Source organism: Macaca nemestrina, chromosome 17, assembly GCF_043159975.1.
Source record: "Macaca nemestrina isolate mMacNem1 chromosome 17, mMacNem.hap1, whole genome shotgun sequence".
In the NCBI taxonomy this organism is placed as follows: domain Eukaryota; kingdom Metazoa; phylum Chordata; class Mammalia; order Primates; family Cercopithecidae; genus Macaca; species Macaca nemestrina.
Window position 1 is genome coordinate 16,055,220 of NC_092141.1, and position 18,890 is coordinate 16,074,109.

An 18,890-nucleotide genomic window follows, 5' to 3' on the forward strand; every position below is an offset into this window, starting at 1 on the left:
TGCCTCACATCTGGAGATCCTGATTTTGATCTTGGATGGAGCCAAAGAATTTCCTTTTTAATAAGAATATCCAGTGAGTTTTTTGCGTTCTTAGTTATTTGAGACCCCTCTAATTATACATGGAGTGTTTTCATTAGAAAATGGGAGAGGAGTCATAATTTTCATTAGATTTGCAAAAGGCTGTATAACAGAAAAATCTAGAGAAACACTGGTATAAGACAAAACCACTTACTGGTTGGTTACCTTGAGGCTTCAATACAGGAATCCCCTCAGACTATTCTTTCTTTACCTCTTTTATCTCCACACTGCACTGCTTTCCTCCCTCACCTTCTCATTGTTTCTCTTCCACCAAAACCTTTTCATTTTGCCTAAGAAAGCCCCAGTGTCATGAAAGAAACCACTCTACATTTTTAAGATACTCACTTTTTTTTTTTTTTTTTTTTTGAGACAGAGTCTCGCTGTGTCGCCCAGGCTGGAGTGCAGTGATGCAGTCTCTGCTCACTGCAACCTCCACCTCCCAAGTTCAAGCAATTCTCGTGCCTCAGCCTCCCGAGTAGCTGGGACTACAGGTGTGCGCCACCACGCCTGGCTGATTGTTTTGTATTTTTTAGTAGGGACGGAGTTTCACCATGTCAGCCAGGCTGGTCTCGAACTCCTGACCTCAGGTGCTCTGCCTGCCTCAACCTTCCAAAGTGCTGGGATGACAGGTGTGAACCACCAGGCCCGGCCAAGATATTTATGTGTTTTCTTGATTTAACTAAACCCTGGTCTCCTCCTTGAGTTAGTACATTAATCTGACAGTATAAGTTTCAGTATACCCGTATCTATTTAATTATTTAACTTTTGTATCTCTAATATTCTTTACATTCATGATAACTTTGCTTTATATATTAATATTCTTGTTTTTCAAAGAATAATGGTTAAGTACTTCAAATACCTTTTCAGATGAGCTTCTGATTGTTAGACACTGTAAGGTTAGATTGAGTTCTGCTATGTTTATTGAGCAAAGCTACTGAACCTTATGAGAAGCAAGGTGCACATTCAGGGAAGGAGTAGATTCCACATGTTTAAGCATAACAAAGGCCCTAGCTGCAGGACCATATAATTGCTTATAACACTTTTTGCACAAGGTAGAGTTTCTCAAAAACTCAATACTTACTATGTCACTGCCCTTTTATTCATGAGGCTAATATTACCATCCTAGAAGAATTTATATTAACAATCTGTACTGTTTGATATCCTACATCAGGCACTCCTGGTTCTTGAACCAAACTCAGCCTCAGCAAGGCCATACATACCATTAGCCAAAGGTAGAAAAGCAGTGCCCAAGCATCCCTGGAAAAGATCTCTGTCACCCTGTTCCTCCATAGTATAAAACTTTTTTTAGGTATATACTTTTTTCAGCATAGAAAGACTACAGCTTAATGCTTTGTGCACTGAATTTCATGTCTCTTCTATTATTATTATTATTATACCTGCTTCCTTTTTATTTAAGTTTGCCTGATATAGAAAGGATCAAGATCTATTTGAATATCAGATTGGGAGGGGGTAAGTCAAGACTTCCAATATCATTTAAATTTTAAAGTTGTAGTGTTCTCTTTACACGAAACAGATCTCTGAAAATATTAAGAAATTGGCTCTTCGTGGGAAAGGCAAGAAAAGGAGATTCTTAGAATATGTAATTGTTAGATGAGTGAGTAATTATGGCAAAGAAAGATTGAAGTATTATTTTGTTGTACTTCACACAGCATGTTGATTCAGTGGAAAAGGTATGGGCTTTGGAATTAGATTGATTTGGAGTCATGTATTTGCATGGCCTTGGGTAGTTTAATTTTTCTAGACTCAGTTTCCTCATCTGTGGAATGGGAATATTATTCCTATTAGGTTGATGTGAAAATAACTTGAGAAAATATTTTAAAACCTCCTTGTACAATGGCTAGCCTGTTAGTTGTGACTATAGTTAACAGTGCTAAAATCTCGAGCTCTACAGGAGCAAGGGTCTTTGTCCTTCACTGATCTTAAGGGTTACTCTTGTGCTTCCTTAGGGAGGCCATCCATGCTCACTTCTGTGTCAGGATTCCAACTTGGTAAGTCTGAAATTCCCCAGGCAGGATTGGTTTTCATGGCTTATTTCTCTTCCTTAGATATGTCTCTGCAAGACTCCACTCTTTCCAGAGAGGGGAAGCCAGAGGCAGAGATTATGGCTGCTGTGTTTTTTTCAGTTGGACCTCTGGTAAGTTGGGATTCCCTGTTTTTGACCTACTCTCTTAGTTTGAGAGCATGTTTACTTTTCCCGAAGGCTTGTGACTTCTCTACTTCCCTGACACCGCTTCTGAGAACTCAACTAAATAGACCCATGAAAATTGAGTTCACAGTAAAGGCAGTAAACTATGGGAGGATTCACTATACTTACTTAACCAAATATCAGGACACATGATCTTTCAGAAAATATCTGAGCTGTCATTAGTTATGACAGGCATCTTTAATTTTGATATTAGATTTGTATTGTTCCCAGGAAATTTCAGTTATTTATGGGACAGCAGAGTGGAATATTTTTCAATTGGAAAATTTTATTTAGGAAATTTTGGGGAAAATATATGTACACAAACACATACCCCAGCCCTGATTTATAGGAGCCATTCTCCTTGTGCCACTGTCAGTGATCTCTTTTCTACCCATTAAGAAGTGATCAGATTTAGTAGATTATATTGAGAGAATATGTTTAAGACAGTGCTTGGCTGTAGGGAATTTACAGTTTCATTGAAGTAAAATGTACAAAAGTAATAATTACATTATTTAGGTGAATAATAGTTGCTTATCAGTATGATAAAGATGATGAGTACTATGAAAAGAAAGAAATGGGATGATAGTGTGGGCTAAACTGGTCATAGAAAGTTCATGAGGATAGCTAGATTTAAGCTGGTATTGAATTACAAATGGGATTTTAATTGTCATAAAGTATTTGTGAAGATAGTTCAGGTGAGAAAGGGGTTGAAGGGCAAGGCTTCAGAGGCAGAGAACAGGGGGTGAGCTTGTGATTCAAGCTGGAAAGTTGTGACAGATAGGGCTGGAAATTAGATAGTTGAGATGAATCTTTTAATGTTTCCCTGAAGGCATTGAAATGTGTGTGTGTGTTTGAGTGTCCTTGGGATTAGTATTAATGTGATAAAAGCTGTGCTTTAGCAGTGACTTTTTAAAATAGATTCCGAAGAAAGAGAATACCAACAAAAATAATTTGTTACAGTGATGATCTGTAATAACCTGTGATTCTGGTCTTTTATTCTTTGTAGCCAGAACATGTGACATGTAAATAGTCCTTAAAACATACCCTTGAAAAGATAAATAAAACCAAAATGTTGCCCTTGATCACTGGGTACAACCGTATTTGTCTAGTCATGTATCACTGGATCAACCCGTCTCTATCAGAGATTGAAGATTCACATCATCATTAAGTTTCTGGAATCTGAATATTTGTGCATTTTTAGGCAAGAAGTTGTTGAGGGAGAGTTAGTCTGACATTTTTTCATAATGATCTTTAAATATGTAGTTTTATTATCCATAATTTTTTAAAATGGCACAAAATCTGAAATGGATGACCATTACTAGAAGATAAAGTAAAATATCATTTCATTTATAAAATCAGGCCCTCATGGGCTGGGTGCGGTGGCTCATGCCTGCAATCCTAGCACTTTGGGAGGCTGAGGTCAGCAGAGTATCTGAGCCCAGGAGTTCAAGACCAGCCTGGGCAACATGGCGAAACTCTGTCTCTACAAAAAAGAGTACAAAAAGTTAGCCTGCATGGTGGTGCGTGCCTGTAGTCCCAGCTACTCAGGGGGCTGAGACAGGAGAATCACTTGAACCTGGGAGACAGAGGTTGCAGTGAGCCAAGATGGCCCCACTGCACTCCAGCCTGGGCAGTGATAGAGTGAGACTCTGTCTCAAAAATAAATAAATAAATAAATAAATAAATAAGGCCCTCATGGAGATACAGTTTCTAAGTTTTGGAAGGAAACAATGTTATGAGAGGTTGCTGAAATATTTCCTGAGTGACTGCTGAGCCATATCCCCCCACGAAACACTATAATGATTTTTCAATTGTAGAAAACAGATAGTAGGTTTTGAATATTATTCTTGAGCAAGATAAATACTTTCTGAGAAATAGATTTCATCCCAATATGAAAAAGCAGACTTACGTAGTGTCTGAAGGCCCTTTATTGTAAGTTTATTTTTGTTTCGATAGGTTCTTTGTTAAAAGCAGTTATATCTTTGTCAATCTTACATGTGTTTGTCATTGTCCCAAACAAAGTGAAAGATTATGATTGCATGTTACAATGGGACTTTGATTTCAGCCCTAAGTTAAACAGTAGACGAGATCATCCCATATACACTGCATCCACAGTGGATTGGTGGTGCTCGTTGAGGCTCTGCTGTAGGTCATAGGCAGCCTATCACTGAGTGATCTTATCCTGTATCCTTTCAGAGCCCTGAAATTACCCAGCCAGATGAAGATCTTCACCTTCATGCAGAAGAAACAAAATTGGTAAAGGTAATACCTACCGTTGTACATATAATGAATACAGAGGAAATGCCTATTTTACTACCTCTGATTCTCAATGTTACCAGTTAATTGCGAGTTCACAATGATTATTTGATTGGTATGGTAGCCCCAGGGCTGGTGGCATCAATTTAACAGATTTCATTTCTCTCAGAGGTGGCAGCCCTAATCTAGCCAGACAGTCACATCATGATTACTAATGGTAAAATATTCTATCATCACATAGTCTGATGCTTGTGCTGCATCGAAAGACCCAATGCTGTGCCATTAAAAAATACCAAGAGTACATCAACATGGTGGAAATAGTGTTAAGATGAGTTTAAATTGGTTTAGATATTTTATTTCATTTTATTGATTAAGGCTTTCTTATTTGTGAATACTGAATCCACTTGATTTTTCCAGAAAAAGTAAAAATCAGAAATTTGTTGTGATGAGAAAAATATCCAAAACTTAGAAATAAATAAAAGATAAATGTAGGCCATTTCAGAGTCATATTAGACCACTGTATTAACAAGCCTGTCTAAGGGTTATCTGACATAGCAGGGGAGGGTTATGTTGTTTGACTTACCATTTACTATTAATTAATATTTAGATCCTAAAAGATATTAACTTGTTCAAGATTGAAACGTTGCAATTATTTTTGCTAGGATAAAAGATAATCCCCAAAGCTATGGTATTACTGTCCTGTAGGACATTAATCAGGTTTGTGTCTAATTTTGCAGTCTTATTCCAGCATTCTTTTTTCCACTATCTGTATATCGGTTTCTTGCATCTCCTTTAAACTTGTCTTGTCTAGCTGCTGATCCCTCATTAATGACTTAAGTAAATCTTTGACAAGTATTCACTATGCTTTTAGAAGAATTATGTTTTTAAATTTTTTAAGATTATCCTTTGAAGGTTGGTTTTATTCCAGAGATGTTTTATGTAAAATGTGGTTTTTACTTTTGCTTCTATGAGAAAATACATTCTGAGATTCAGTTTTATACATAATATTTTTGAAATGATTTTTCAATTTTTTTAACATATGATAACTTAGATTCTTAAAAACTTAAGGTAGAAATATTCATAGTTTTAGACTTGAACCATGAACCTTAGGAAAATGCCATACTTTTTGGCATGGTGTACAATTCGTATGGTTTGTTTTTGTTCTGACAGGGAGTCCCTGGTAGAAGATTAATTCCGTCTGTCTCTTCCCTAAATTCTGCATCCTTTTTTTTTATACATACTGAACATAGCTTAGTTTAATTTTACTTTGAATAGAACCAATGATTTGATGATAACTATCAATAAGTTATTAATTTAATTTAATTGGTTTTTTATTTGCTTGATTTTCTTATAACTATTGTTGACATTTTCTTTTTTTTTTTTTTCCTTGAGATGAAGTCTCACTCTGTCACCCAGGCTGGAGTGCAGTGGCACAATCTCGGCTCACTGCAACCTTTGCCTCCCAGGTATAAGCAATTCTCCTGCCTCAGCCTCCCAAGTAGCCGGGATTACAGGCACCTACTACCACGCCCAACTAATTTTTGTATTTTCAGTAGAGATGGGGTTTCACCTTGTTGGCCAGGCTGGTCTTGAACTCCTGACCTCAGGTGACCTGCCTGCCTCAGCCTCCCAAAGTGCTGGGTTACAGACATGAGCCACTGTGCCCGGCTGACATTTTCAATTAGTGGTTTTTTTGTTTGTTTGTTTGTCGCATAGTCCTTTAAAAGAAGAACTTTCAATGCTAAATGTCTTTTATTTTACAGGTACATGTTTTTTAGTACAAACGTCTAACAAGAAACTATAGAAGATTGATGAAGAACTCTTATTGCATGATTGTTATAATCTGACCCAAAAGGAACACGTCAAGACAAAGAGTCTTGATATTTTCTGACATATGTAAGATTAAGACACTTACATGCTAGTGAAGTCACTAACTAAAACCAGTGAGGTCATGGACAGTGAGTATCATAGTGCCAGTATGTGTGTTGTAACTTTTGGTGAACAACTTAATTTCCCAACAACAAACAACTAGATAAGCATAACCTCAAGATGAACAGGAGATAATAAGAAGCCTTTAAAAACCTCCCAGTAGCTGGGACTAGGCACCCACCTCTATGTCCGGCTAATTTTTGTATTTTTAGTATAGACGGGGTTTCACCATGTTGGCCAAGCTGGTCTTCCAACTCCTGACCTCAAGTGATCCGCCCACCTCAGCCTCCCAAAATGCTGGGATTACGAGCATGAGCCATGGCACCCGACTGGGTTATCATATAATCTTGATGAAGGAGGGAATTCTGATGAAATTTCAGTGAGATCAGTGATGTGATAGACTTAAAGCAAAATAGGCTCTGTATAAAAGAGTCAATGCCATGTCCAGACTGCATAATGGACCTGGGATCCTATTTCCTTGGAAAATACAAAGTTAAATGTAAAATTACATATTCAGAAACCCCTCATGTGAAAGTCTGCATCTGAGTTGCAGATAACTGCTTCTCAGCATCAAAGTTACTTTCGTTCTTTCTGATGTGATTTCAGACTACACAATTTCTGACAGCCTATGACTTTAAAAGACGAGGTGTCATAATGAGTAAGAAAGCAGTAGTTGCTCAAAACGGGTAATTATGACATTTTACAGCTGCAGAATGACCTTAGAAGAAATATTGTTTGCTGTTAACTTTTCAATGGGTTTTATCTGTGTCTATTCTAGCTTGAGGTGTGGAAGGACAGAATTTTGCTTTCTCAGTATAAGCTAATTTTTACTTTCTCGAACTCCATCAAAAAGAAACTTTTACATCAGTCTGGCTTAATGTTATTTTCTCAGTGTCTTTGAGGTAAAGAATATGAGGCTTATGATTTCTGGTTTCCATTGTATGCATCAGTGTATTATCTTAGAATCAACAATTTCCGGGTATTATGTATTAGGTTTCCAATTTTGTCTAAATTATGAATAGAGTTGGTCTGGGATGGTGCAATTGAAATAAATGGGTACTCTTTTAGCCCCCTAGGAACTTTTTGCAATAAAAATATAACTTTAGTTATAGTAATAGTTTCTTCAGTTTAACAAAGTTCAGTTTCTGAATAAAGGATACTTACGTGAATTTACTTTCACCAAGATCAGAATGCCCTCAACATTCTTAGAAGTTGTTTTAGTCTGTTTGTTGCCATATAAAGGAATACCCAAGGGTGGGTAATTTATAAAGAAAAGGGTTTATTTGGCTCACAGTTCTGCAGTTTGTATAAGAAGCATACTGCCAGTATCTGCATCTTGTGAGGGCCTCAGGCTGCTTGCATTCACAGTGAAAAGGAAAGAGCGCCAGTGTGTGTAGAGACCACATAGCAAGAGTGGGAGAGAGAAGGGGCCATGCTCTTTTTTTTGTTTTTCTGAGACGGAGTCTCGCTTTGTCACCCAGGCTGAAGTGCAGTGGTGCGATCTTGGCTCACTGCAAGCTCCACCTCCTGGGTTCACGCCATTCTCCTGCTTCAGCCTCCCGAGTAGCTGGGACTACAGGTGCCCGCCACCACGCCTGGCTAATTTTTTTGTATTTTTAGTAGAAACAGGGTTTCACTGTGTTAGCCAGGATGGTCTTGATCTCCTGACCTCGTGATCTGCCCACCTCAGCCTCCCAAAGTGCTGGGATTACAGACGTGAGCCACTGTGCCCGGCCCATGCTCTTTTTAACAGCCAGCTCTCATGGGAACTATTAATCATAGAGGGAGAACTCACTCATTACCGTGAGGATGGCACCAAGCCATTCATGAGGGACCCAGCCCCATGACACAGACACCTCCCATTAGGCCCCATCTCCAACATGGGGATCAGTTTTGAACATGAGGTTTTGGGGGGAACGCATCAAAACTGTTGCAGCAGTTTTATGTTTCAAAGCTTAATTCACACTTCCACATTCCATAATCAATATTTCATTCGTTCTTCATGCCACACAAACCTCTGATTTTTTATAATTATTTATTTACCTGATTTTCCCCTGGGAGAGAAGAAAAAGATTGTCTTTCTGGCAGTATTTTTTTTTTTCCTGTGCACCATTTAATAAGAAAAGAGAGGAATGTACATTTTCTGGGATACTTTGGACTTCAATAAAACACCTATGATAGTCACTACAACCCTATCAAACTAAGCAGATAGCATTTAGAACACTGAATAGAAACTTTCTCTCTCTTTGAAAGGAGGCAAGGAGCCTCAATGTTGTTCTTTTAAAAATACACAGTGCCAGTTGGTAGGTGCTGGAAATGGAGCCTAGCAATGGAGCCACTCCAGGCATATATACTCCTTTGTGAGGGGAAGGTGCAGTGAACCTAGTTTAGCACATTTACCATCCCACCCAAGAGCCAATGGGAGGAGCCCTTCTATACGACCAGTAAGGTCAGTAGCACAAGACCAGGCCCCCAAAGGGTGCTTGGCATTGCTCTGTTCTGAGGCCCTACAAGAGATAACCCATACCTGTCAATTCTCTGTGAATTTCCACTTCCATCTCATAAGTGAATTATTTTTTTAAAAGAGTAGCAGAAATAACTCCCCATGGTATCCTTTTCAAATACTGGTGGGTCAGTGGAGTTGGCATCTGTACAGAGGGCCCTTATTATTATTTGGGGAACACGGCAGCAGGGAAACATCTGATTCAACACTTGCGTTATCCAGACCGCTATACTTTAGGGCACTCTTGATCCTGAAGCTCTTTTCTTTCTTTCTTTTTTTGTTTTCTTTATTATACTTTAAGTTCTAGGGTACATGTGCACAACGTGCAGGTTTGTTACATATGTATACATGTGCCATGTTGGTGTGCTGCATCCATTAACTCGTCGTTTACATTAGTTATATCTCCTAATGCCATCCCTACCCCGCCCCGCCTCCCCCAACTCCACAACAGGCCCTAGTGTGTGATGTTCCCCACCCTGGGTCCATGTGTTTTCATTGTTCAGTTCCCACCCATGAGTGAGAACATGCGGTTTTTGTTTTTGTTTTTGTTTTTTTGTCCTTGCGTTAGTTTGCTGAGAATGATGGTTTCCAGCTTCATCCATGTCCCTACAAAGGACATGAACTCATCCTTTTTTATGGCTGCATAGTATTCCATGGTTATATGTGCCACATTTTCTTAATCCAGTCTATCATCGATGGACATTTGGGTTGGTTCCAAGTCTTTACTATTGTGAATAGTGCTGCAATAAACATACGTGTGCATGTGTCTTTATAGCAGCATGATTTATAATCCTTTGGGTATATACCCAGTCATGGGATGGCTGGGTCAAATGGTATTTCTAGTTCTAGATGCTTGAGGAATCGCCGCACAGTCTTCCACAATGGTTGAACTAGTGTACAGTCCCACCAACAGTGTAAAAGTGTTCCTGTTTTTCCACATCCTCCCCAACACCTGTTGTTTCCTGACATTTTAATCATTGCCATTCTAACTGGTGCGAGATGGTTTTGATTGTGGTTTTGATTTGCATTTCTCTGATGGCCAGTGATGATGAGCATTTTTTCATGTGTCTGTTTGCTGCATAAATGTCTTCTTTTGAGAAGTGTCTGTTTATATCCTTTGCCCACTTTTTGATGGGGTTGTTTGTTTTTTGGGGTTTTTGTTTGTTTGTTTTTTTGAGACAGAGTCTTGCTTTGTTGCCCAGGCTGCAGTGCGGTGGCGCGATCTCAGCTTACTGCAAGCTCCGCCTCCCGGGTTCACGCCATTCTCCTGTCTCAGCCTCCCGAGTAGCTGGGAGTACAGGCGCCCGCCACTACACCTGGCTAAATTGTTTGTATTTTTAGTAGAGACGGGGTTTCACCGTGTTAGCCAGGATGGTCTCGATCTCCTGACCTCATGATCTGCCCGCCTTGGCCTCCCAAACTGCTGGGATTACAGGTGTGAGCCATCGTGCCCGGCTGTTTGCTTTTTTCTTGTAAGTTTGTTTGAGTTCTTTGTAGATTCTGGATATTAGCCCTTTGTCAGATAAATAGATTGCAAAAATTTTCTCCCATTCTGTAGGTTGTCTGTTCACTCTGATGGTAGTTTCTTTTGCTATGCAGAAGCTCTTTAGTTTAATTAGATCCCAATTGTCTATTTTGGCTTTTGTTGCCATTGCTTTGGTGTTTGAGACATGAAGTCCTTGCCCATGCCTGTGTCCTGAATGGTATTGCCTAGATTTTCTTCTAGGGTTTTTATGGTTTTAGGTCTAACATTTAAGTCTTTAATCCATCTTGAATTAATTTTTGTATAAGGTGTAAGGAAGGGAGCCAGTTTCAGCTTTCTACATATGGCTAGCCAGTTTTCCCAGCACCATTTATTAAATAGGGAATCCTTTCCCCATTTTTTGTCAGGTTTGTAAAATATCAGATGGCTGTAGATGTGTGGTATTATTTCCGAGGGCTCTGTTGTGTTCCATTGGTCTATATATCTGTTTTGGTACCAGTACGGTGCTGTTTTGGTTACTGTAGCCTTGTAGTATAGTTTGAAGTCAGGTAGCATGATGCCTCCAGCTTTGTTCTTTTTGCTTAGGATTGTCTTGGCAATGCGGGCTCTTTTTTGGTTCCATATGAACTTTAAAGTAGTTTTTTCCAATTCTGTGAAGAAAGTCATTGGTAGCTTAATGGGGATGGCATTGAATCTACAAATTACCTTGGGCAGTATGGCCATTTTCACGATACTGGTTCTTCCTATGCATGAGCATGGAATGTTCTTCCGTTTGTTTGTGTCCTCTTTTATTTCACTGAGCAGTGGTTTGTAGTTCTCCTTGAAGAGGTCCTTCACATCCCTTGTAAGTTGGATTCCTAGGTATTTTATTCCTTTGAAGCAATTGTGAATGGGAATGCACTCATTATTTGGCTCTCTGTTTGTCTGTTATTGGTGTATAAGAATGCTTGTGATTTTTGCACATTGATTTTGTATCCTGAGACTGCTGAAGCTGCTTATCAGCTTAAGGAGATTTTGGGCTGAGACAATGGGGTTTTCTAAATATACAATCATGTAATCTGCAAACAGGGACAATTTGACTTCCTCTTTTCCTAACTGAAGACCCTTTATTTCTTTCTCCTGCCTGATTGCCCTGGCCAGAACTTCCAACACTATGTTGAATAGGAGTGGTGAGAGAGAGCATCCTTGTCTTGTGCCAGTTTTCAAAGGGAGTGCTTCTAGTTTTTGCCCATTCAGTATGATATTGGCTGTGGGTTTGTCATAAATAGGTCTTATTATTTTGAGATATGTCCCATCAATACCTAATTTATTGAGAGTTTTTAGCATGAAGGGCTGTTGAATTTTGTCAGAGGCCTTTTCTGCATCTATTGAGACAATCATGTGGTCATGTGGTTTTTGTCTTTGATTCTGTTTATATGATGGATTATGTGTGTTGATTTGCGTATGTTGAACCAGCCTTGCATCCCAGGGATGAAGCCCACTTGATCATGGTGGATAAGCTTTTTGATGTGCTGCTGGATTCGGTTTGCCAGTATTTTATTGAGGATTTTTGCATCGATGTTCATCAGGGATATTGGTCTAAAATTCTCTTTTTTTGTTGTGTCTCTGCCAGGCTTTAGTATCAGGATGATGTTGGCCTCATAAAATGACTTAGGGAGGATTCCCTCTTTTTCTATTGATTGGAATAGTTTCAGAGGGGATGGTACCAGCTCCTCCATGTACCTCTGGTAGAATTCAGCTGTGAATCTGTCTGGTCCCGGACTTTTTTTGGTTGGTAGGCTATTATTGCCTCAATTTTAGAGCCTGTTATTGGTCTATTCAGGGATTCAACTTCTTCCTGGTTTAGTCTTGGGAGAGTGTGTATGTCCAGGAATTTATCCATTTATTCTCGATTTTCTAGTTTATTTGCATAGAGGTGTTTATAGTATTCTCTGATGGCAGTTTGTATTTCTGTGGGATCGGTGGTGATATCCCCTCTATCAGTTTTTATTGCATCTATTTGATTCTTCTCTCTTTTCTTCTTTATTAATCTTGCTAGCAGTCTGTCAATTTTGTTGATCTTTTCAAAAAACCAGCTCCTGGATTCATTGATCTTTTGAGGGTTTTTTGTATTTCTATCTTCCAGTTCTGCTCTGATCTTCGTCATTTCTTGCCTTCTGCTAGCTTTTTAATGTGTTTGCTCTTGCTTCTCTAGTTGTTTTAATTGTGATGTTAGGGTGTCAATTTTAGATCTTTCCTGCTTTCTCTTGTGGATATATCATGCTATAAATTTCCCTCTACACACTGTTTTAAATGTGTCCCAGAGATTCTGGTATGTTGTGTCTTTGTTCTCATTGGTTTCAAAGAACGTCTTTATTTCTGCCTTCATTTCGTTATGTACCCAGTAGTCATTCAGGAGCAGATTGTTCAGTTTCCGTGTAGTTGAGGGGTTTTGAGTGAGTTTCTTAATCCTGCATTCTAGTTTGATTGCACTGTGGTCTGAGAGACAGTTTGTTATAATTTCTGTTCTTTTACATTTGCTGAGGAGTTCTTTACTTCCAACCATGTGGTCAATTTTGGAATAAGTGCGATGTGGTGCTAAGAAGAATGTATATTCTGTTGATTTGGGGTGGAGAGTTCTGTAAATGTCTATTAGGTCTGCTTGGTACAGAGCCGAGTTCAACTCCTGAATATCCTTTTTAACTTTCTGTCTCATTGATCTGTCTAATGTTGACAGTGGGGTGTTAAAGTCTCCCATTGTTATTGTGTGGGAGTCTAAGTCTCTTTGTAGGTCTCTAAGGACTTGCTTTATGAATCTGGGTGCTCCTGTATTGGGTGCATATATATTTAGGATAGTCAGCTCTTCTTATTGAATTGATCCCTTTACCATTATGTAATGGCCTTCTTTATCTCTTTTGATCTTTGTTGGTTTAAAGTCTGTTTTATCAGAAACTAGGATTGCAACCTCCGCCTTTTTTTGCTTTCCATTTGCTTGGTAGATCTTCCTCCATCCCTTTATTTTGAGCCTATGTGTGTCTCTGCACGTGAGATGGGTCTCCTGAATACAGCACACTGATGAAGCTTGACTCTTTATCCAATTTGCCAGTCTGTGTCTTTTAATTGGAGCATTTAGCCCATTTACATTTAAGGTTAATATTGTTATGTGTGAATTTGATCCTGTCATTATGATGTTAGTTGGTTATTTTGCTCGTCAGTTGATGCAGTTTCTTCCTAGCATCGATGGTCTTTACAGTTTGGCATGTTTTTCAGTGGCTGGTACCGGTTGTTCCTTTCCATGTTTAGTGCTTCCTTCAGGAGCTCTTGTAGAGCAGGCCTGGTGCTGACAAAATCTTTCAGCATTTGCTTGTCTGTAATGGATTTTATTTCTCTTTCACTTACTGAAGCTTAGTTTGGCTGGATATGAAATTCTTGGTTGAAAAGTCTTTTCTTTAAGAATGTCGAATATTGGCCCCCACTCTCTTCTGGCTTGTAGAGTTTCTGCCGAGAGATCCGCTGATAATCTGATGGGCTTCCCTTTGTGGGTAACCCGACCTTTCTCTCTGGCTGCCCTTAACGTTTTTTAGTTCATTTCAACTTTGGTGAATCTGACAATTATGTGTCTTGGAGTTGCTCTTCTCGAGGAGTATCTTTGTGACGTTCTCTGTATTTCCTGAATTTGAATGTTGGCCTTCCTTGCTAGGTTGGGGAAGTTCTCCTAGTTAATATCCTGCAGAGTGTTTTCCAATTTGGTTCCATTATCCCCGTTACTTTCAGGTACACCAATCGGACGTAGATTTGATCTTTTCACATAGTCCCATATTTCTTAGAGGCTTTGTTCGTTTCTTTTTACTCTTTTTTCTCTAAACTTCTTGCTTCATTTCATTCATTTCGTCTTCAATCACTGATATCCTTTCTTCCACGTGATCGAATTGGCAAATGAAGCTTGTGCATTTGTTACATAGTTCTCGTGCCATGGTTTTCAGCTCCATCAGGTCATTTAAGGACTTCTCTACACTGGTTATTCTAGTTAGCCTTTCGTCTAATCTTTTTTCAAGGTTTTTAGCTTCTTTGCGATGGGTTCAAACTTCCTCCTTTAGCTTGGAGAAGCTTGATTTTCTGAAGGCTTCTTCTTTCAACTCGTCAAAGTCATTCTCTGTCCAGCTTTGTTCCGTTGCTGTCAAGGAGCTGTGTTCCTTTGGAGGGGGAGAGGTGCTCTGATTTTTAGAATTTTCAACTTTTCTGCTCTGTTTTTTTCCCCATCTTTGTGGTTTTTTCTACCTTTGGTCTTTGATGATGGTGATGTACAGATGGGATTTTGGTGTGGATGTCCTTTCTGTTTGTTAGTTTTCCTTCCAACAGTCAGGACCCTCAGCTGCAGGTCTGTTGGAGTTTGCTGGAGGTGCACTCCAGACCCTGTTTGTCTGGGTATCAGGCAGTGGAGGCTGCAGAACAGCGAATATTGCTAAACAGCAGATGTTGCTGCCTGATCGTTCCTCTGGAAGCTTCATCTCAGAGGGGTACCCGGCCGTGGGAGGTGTCAGTCTGCCCCTACTGGGGGTTGCCTCCCAGTTAGGCTACTCGGGGGTCAGGGACCCACTTGAGGAGGCAGTCTGTCCGTTCTCAGATCTCAAACTCCGTGCTGGGAGAACCACTACTCTCTTCAAACCTGTCAGACATTTAAGTCTGCAGAGGTTTCTGCAGCCTTTTGTTCAGCTATGCCCTGCCACCAGAGGTGGAGTCTACAGAAGCAGGCAGGCCTCCTTGAGCTGTGGTGGGCTTCACCCAGTTCGAGCTTCCTGGCCACTTTGTTTACCTACTCAAGCCTCAGCAATGGCGGGCACCCCTCCCCCATCCTTGCTACCGCCTTGCAGTTCAGTCTCAGACTGCTGTGCTAGCAATGAGCGAGGCTCCGTGGGTATGAGACCCTCCAAGCCAGGTGCGGGATATAATCTCCTGGTGTGCCATTTGCTAAGACCGTTGGAAAAGCACAGTATTAGGGTGAGAATGACCCGATTTTCCAGGTGCCGTCTGTCACAGCTTCCCTTGGGTAGGAAAGGGTATTCCCTGACCCCTTGCACTTCCCAGGTGAGGTGATGCCTCGCCCTGCTTCGGCTCACACTTGTTGGGCTGCACCCACTGACCCTCACCCACTGTCTGACAAGCCCTAGTGAGATGAACCCAGTACCTCAGTTGGAAATGCAGAAATCACCTGTCTTCTGCGCTGCTGATGCTGAGAGCTGTAGACTGGAACTGTTCCTATTCGGCCATCTTGGAACCACCCCTCTGGCAGTATTTTTAATGATAGTTTTACTAAGTTGTAATTCATATAATTCATAAAGTATTCATTTCAGTGGTTTTTAAATATATCCCCAGATAACCATCACTGTGTGGAATTCCAGAACATTCCATCACCCTCAAAAAGAAGCCCCATACCCACTAGCAGTACTCAATTCCCCCACCTTATAGCCTCTGACAACCACTAATCTTTTCATCTCTATAGATTTGCCTATTCTGGACATTTCATATAAGTGGAATGATATAATATATGGTCCTTTGAGACTGTCTTCTTTCATTTTAGCATAATGTTTTCAAGGCTTATGTGTGTTATAGCTTGTGTCAGTACTGTATTCCTTTTTGTGGCCAAATAGTATTCCAGTTGTATGGATATAGCACATACTGCTTATCCATTTGTCAGTTGATGAGCATTTGAGTTGTTTCCACTTTGGGGCAATTAATAATGATGCTAATACATTTGTGGATATGTTTTTGTGTGAGCATATGTTTTCATTTCTCTTGGTATATACGTAGGGTTGGAATTTTGCTGGATCATATGATAATTCTATGTTAAACCATTTGGGGAACTGTCAGATTGCTTTCCAAAGCAGCTGCGCCATATTACATCCCCACCAGCAATGTATGAGTGTTGCAATTGCTCAACAACACTTAATATTGTCTGGCTTTTTTTATTATAGACATCTCATTGGGTGTGAAGTGGTATCTTACTGTATCTTATGGATTTTATTTTCCGAATTACTAAGGACTTTGAGCATCTTCTCTTGAGCATACTTATTGGTCATTTGTATATCTCCTTTGGAGAAATGTCTATTCAAATCCTTTGACCATTTTTTAATTGGGTTATTTGTTTACATGTAAACACACATTCCTTTTCAGATAAATGATTTGTAAATATTTTCTCACATTCTTTGGTTGCCTTTTTGAGTTTTTAATGATGTCCCTGGAAGCACAGAAGTTTTTAATTTTGATGAAGTACAAATGATCTGTTCTTGTCTTTTGTCTATTGTGCTTTTGGTGTCATATCTAATAATTCATTGCCAAATCAAAGGTCATGGAGATGTTCCTCTTTTGTTCTTACAGTTTTATAGTTTTACTACTTACATTTAGGTTTATAGTCCATTTTGAGTTAAGTTTTGTTTATGGTCTGAGGTAGAGATTCAGCTTCATTCTTTGGCATGTGAATATTCAGTTGTCTCAGCACTGTTTGTTGAAAAGACTATTCTCTACTCATTGTCTTAGTACCCTTATTGAAAACCAACTGACCATTATAGGAGGGATTTATTCCTAGACTGTCAGTCCTATTCCATTGATGGAAATGTCTATCCTAATGTCAGTACCATACTGTCTTGAGCACTATAGCTTTGAAGCAAGTTTTGAAATTAGGAGGTGTGAGTGCCTCAGCTTTCTTCTTTTTCAATATTGTTTTGAAAAACAAATTCATTTCCAAATGAATTTTAGGATCAGCTTTTCCATTTCAGAAAAAACAAGCCAGATGGAATTTACGTAAGTCTTGTGTTGAATCTGTTGATCAATTTGGAGAGTAATGCTATATTAGCAAGATTAAGTCTTCCATACTTCAACATGGGTTGTCCTCCCATTTATTTATGTATTCTTTAGTTTCTTTCAGTTTTGTAGTTTTATAGTTTTCAGTGTGCATATTTTACGCATCTTTTGTTAACTTCATTCCTGTTTTCTTATTTTTGCTGTTATAAATGATTTTTTTTCTTAATTTCTTTTTGAAATAGTTATTGGTAGTGTATGCAAATAATTGACTTACACACACACATATAGATCTTGTATCCTGAATCTTGCTGAACTAGCTTATTAGTTCTAATTAGTTCTTTTCATTTTCTAATTTCCCTTGCAAAAATGTAGAATATAATGTTGAATAGAAGTGAGAGGGAATGGCTGGACATGGTGGCCCATGCCTGTAATCCCAGCACTTTGGGAGTCTAAGGTGGGTGGCTCACTTGAGGACAGGAGTTTGAGACCAGCCTGGCCAACATTGTAAAACCCCGACTCTACTAAAAAATACAAAAATTAGCCAGGCGTGGTGGTGCAAACCTGTAATCCCAGCTACTTGGGAGGCTGAGATGGGAGGATCCCTTGAACTGGCGGGGTGGAGGTTGCGTTGAACCGAAATTGCACCACTGTACTCCAACCTGGGTGATAAGCAAGATCCTGTATCCAAAAAAAAAAAAAAGAAAAAGAAAAGTGAGAAGGGACATTGTTGTCCTGTTTATGATCACATTCAGCTATTCAGCTGTTTACCATTAAGTATGATGTTAGATGTAGTTTTTCACAGAGAGTCTTTATCGGGTTGATGATGTTTGCTTCTATTTTTAGTTTGTTGAATTATGTCAAATGCATTTTTGAATCTATTAAGATGATTGTGCAGTTCTTTATTCTATTGATTGATTTTTTGTATTACATAAAATACAAAACCTTGTATTCCTAAGATAATTTTCATTTGGCTGTAGTATATGCTGCATTTTATTTGTTGCTGAACCCACTTTGTTAGTATTTTGTTGAGAATTTTGTGTCTGTATTCATAAGGATACTGGTCTGTAGTGTTCATCTGATGTCTTTGTCTAGTTTAGGTAATATTGGTCTCATAAAGTGGGTTTGGAATTGTTCCCTTCCATTTTTTGGAAGAGTTAGTGAAGGATTGGTATAAATTCTTCTTGAAATGTTTGGTATAATTCACATGAAGCCATTTGAACCCAGGCTTTTCTTTGTGGGAAGCTTTACTTGTTATGGATCTATCCAGATTTCCTGTTACACTGAGTCAGTTTTGATAGTTAATGCTTTTCTAAGAATTTGTCCGGTTCATCTAAGTTCACATACCATTGTTCATAGTGTTCCTTTATAATCCTCTTATTTCTTTAAGGTCAGTAGGAATGTCTTCTTTTTCATTCTGATTTTAGTAATCTGTGTCTTCTCTCTTTTTTTCTTAGTCCCTCTAGCTAATGGTTTGCCATTTTTTAATCTTTCCAAATAACCAACTTTTGCCTTTTTTATTTCCTCTGCTGTTTTTCTGTTCTCTATTTTATCTCCATTCTAATATTTATTATTTCCTTCCTTCTGCTTTCTAAAAAATTTAGTTCACTCTTCCTTCTCTAGCGCCTTAAGGTATAACTTTAGGTTATTGATTTCTTCTT

General features: G+C 39.0%; 1 protein-coding gene across 3 annotated transcripts in view; it reads left to right on the plus strand.

Moving 5' to 3' along the window:
• The window catches only part of LOC105473499 (zinc finger protein 624), a 201,003-nt gene that overhangs the window by 34,880 nt on the left and 147,233 nt on the right, over positions 1–18,890 (plus strand). For 2 of the 3 annotated variants that reach the window (XM_071082386.1, XM_071082385.1), the window contains 2 exons: positions 2,145–2,233; positions 4,481–4,546. In XM_071082386.1, coding sequence (XP_070938487.1) covers positions 2,145–2,233; positions 4,481–4,546 — 155 coding nt within the window. Of the gene's footprint in view, positions 1–2,144; positions 2,234–4,480; positions 4,547–6,303; positions 6,499–18,890 lie in introns of those variants that run through there. The other variant, XM_071082387.1, reaches the window with a different exon arrangement.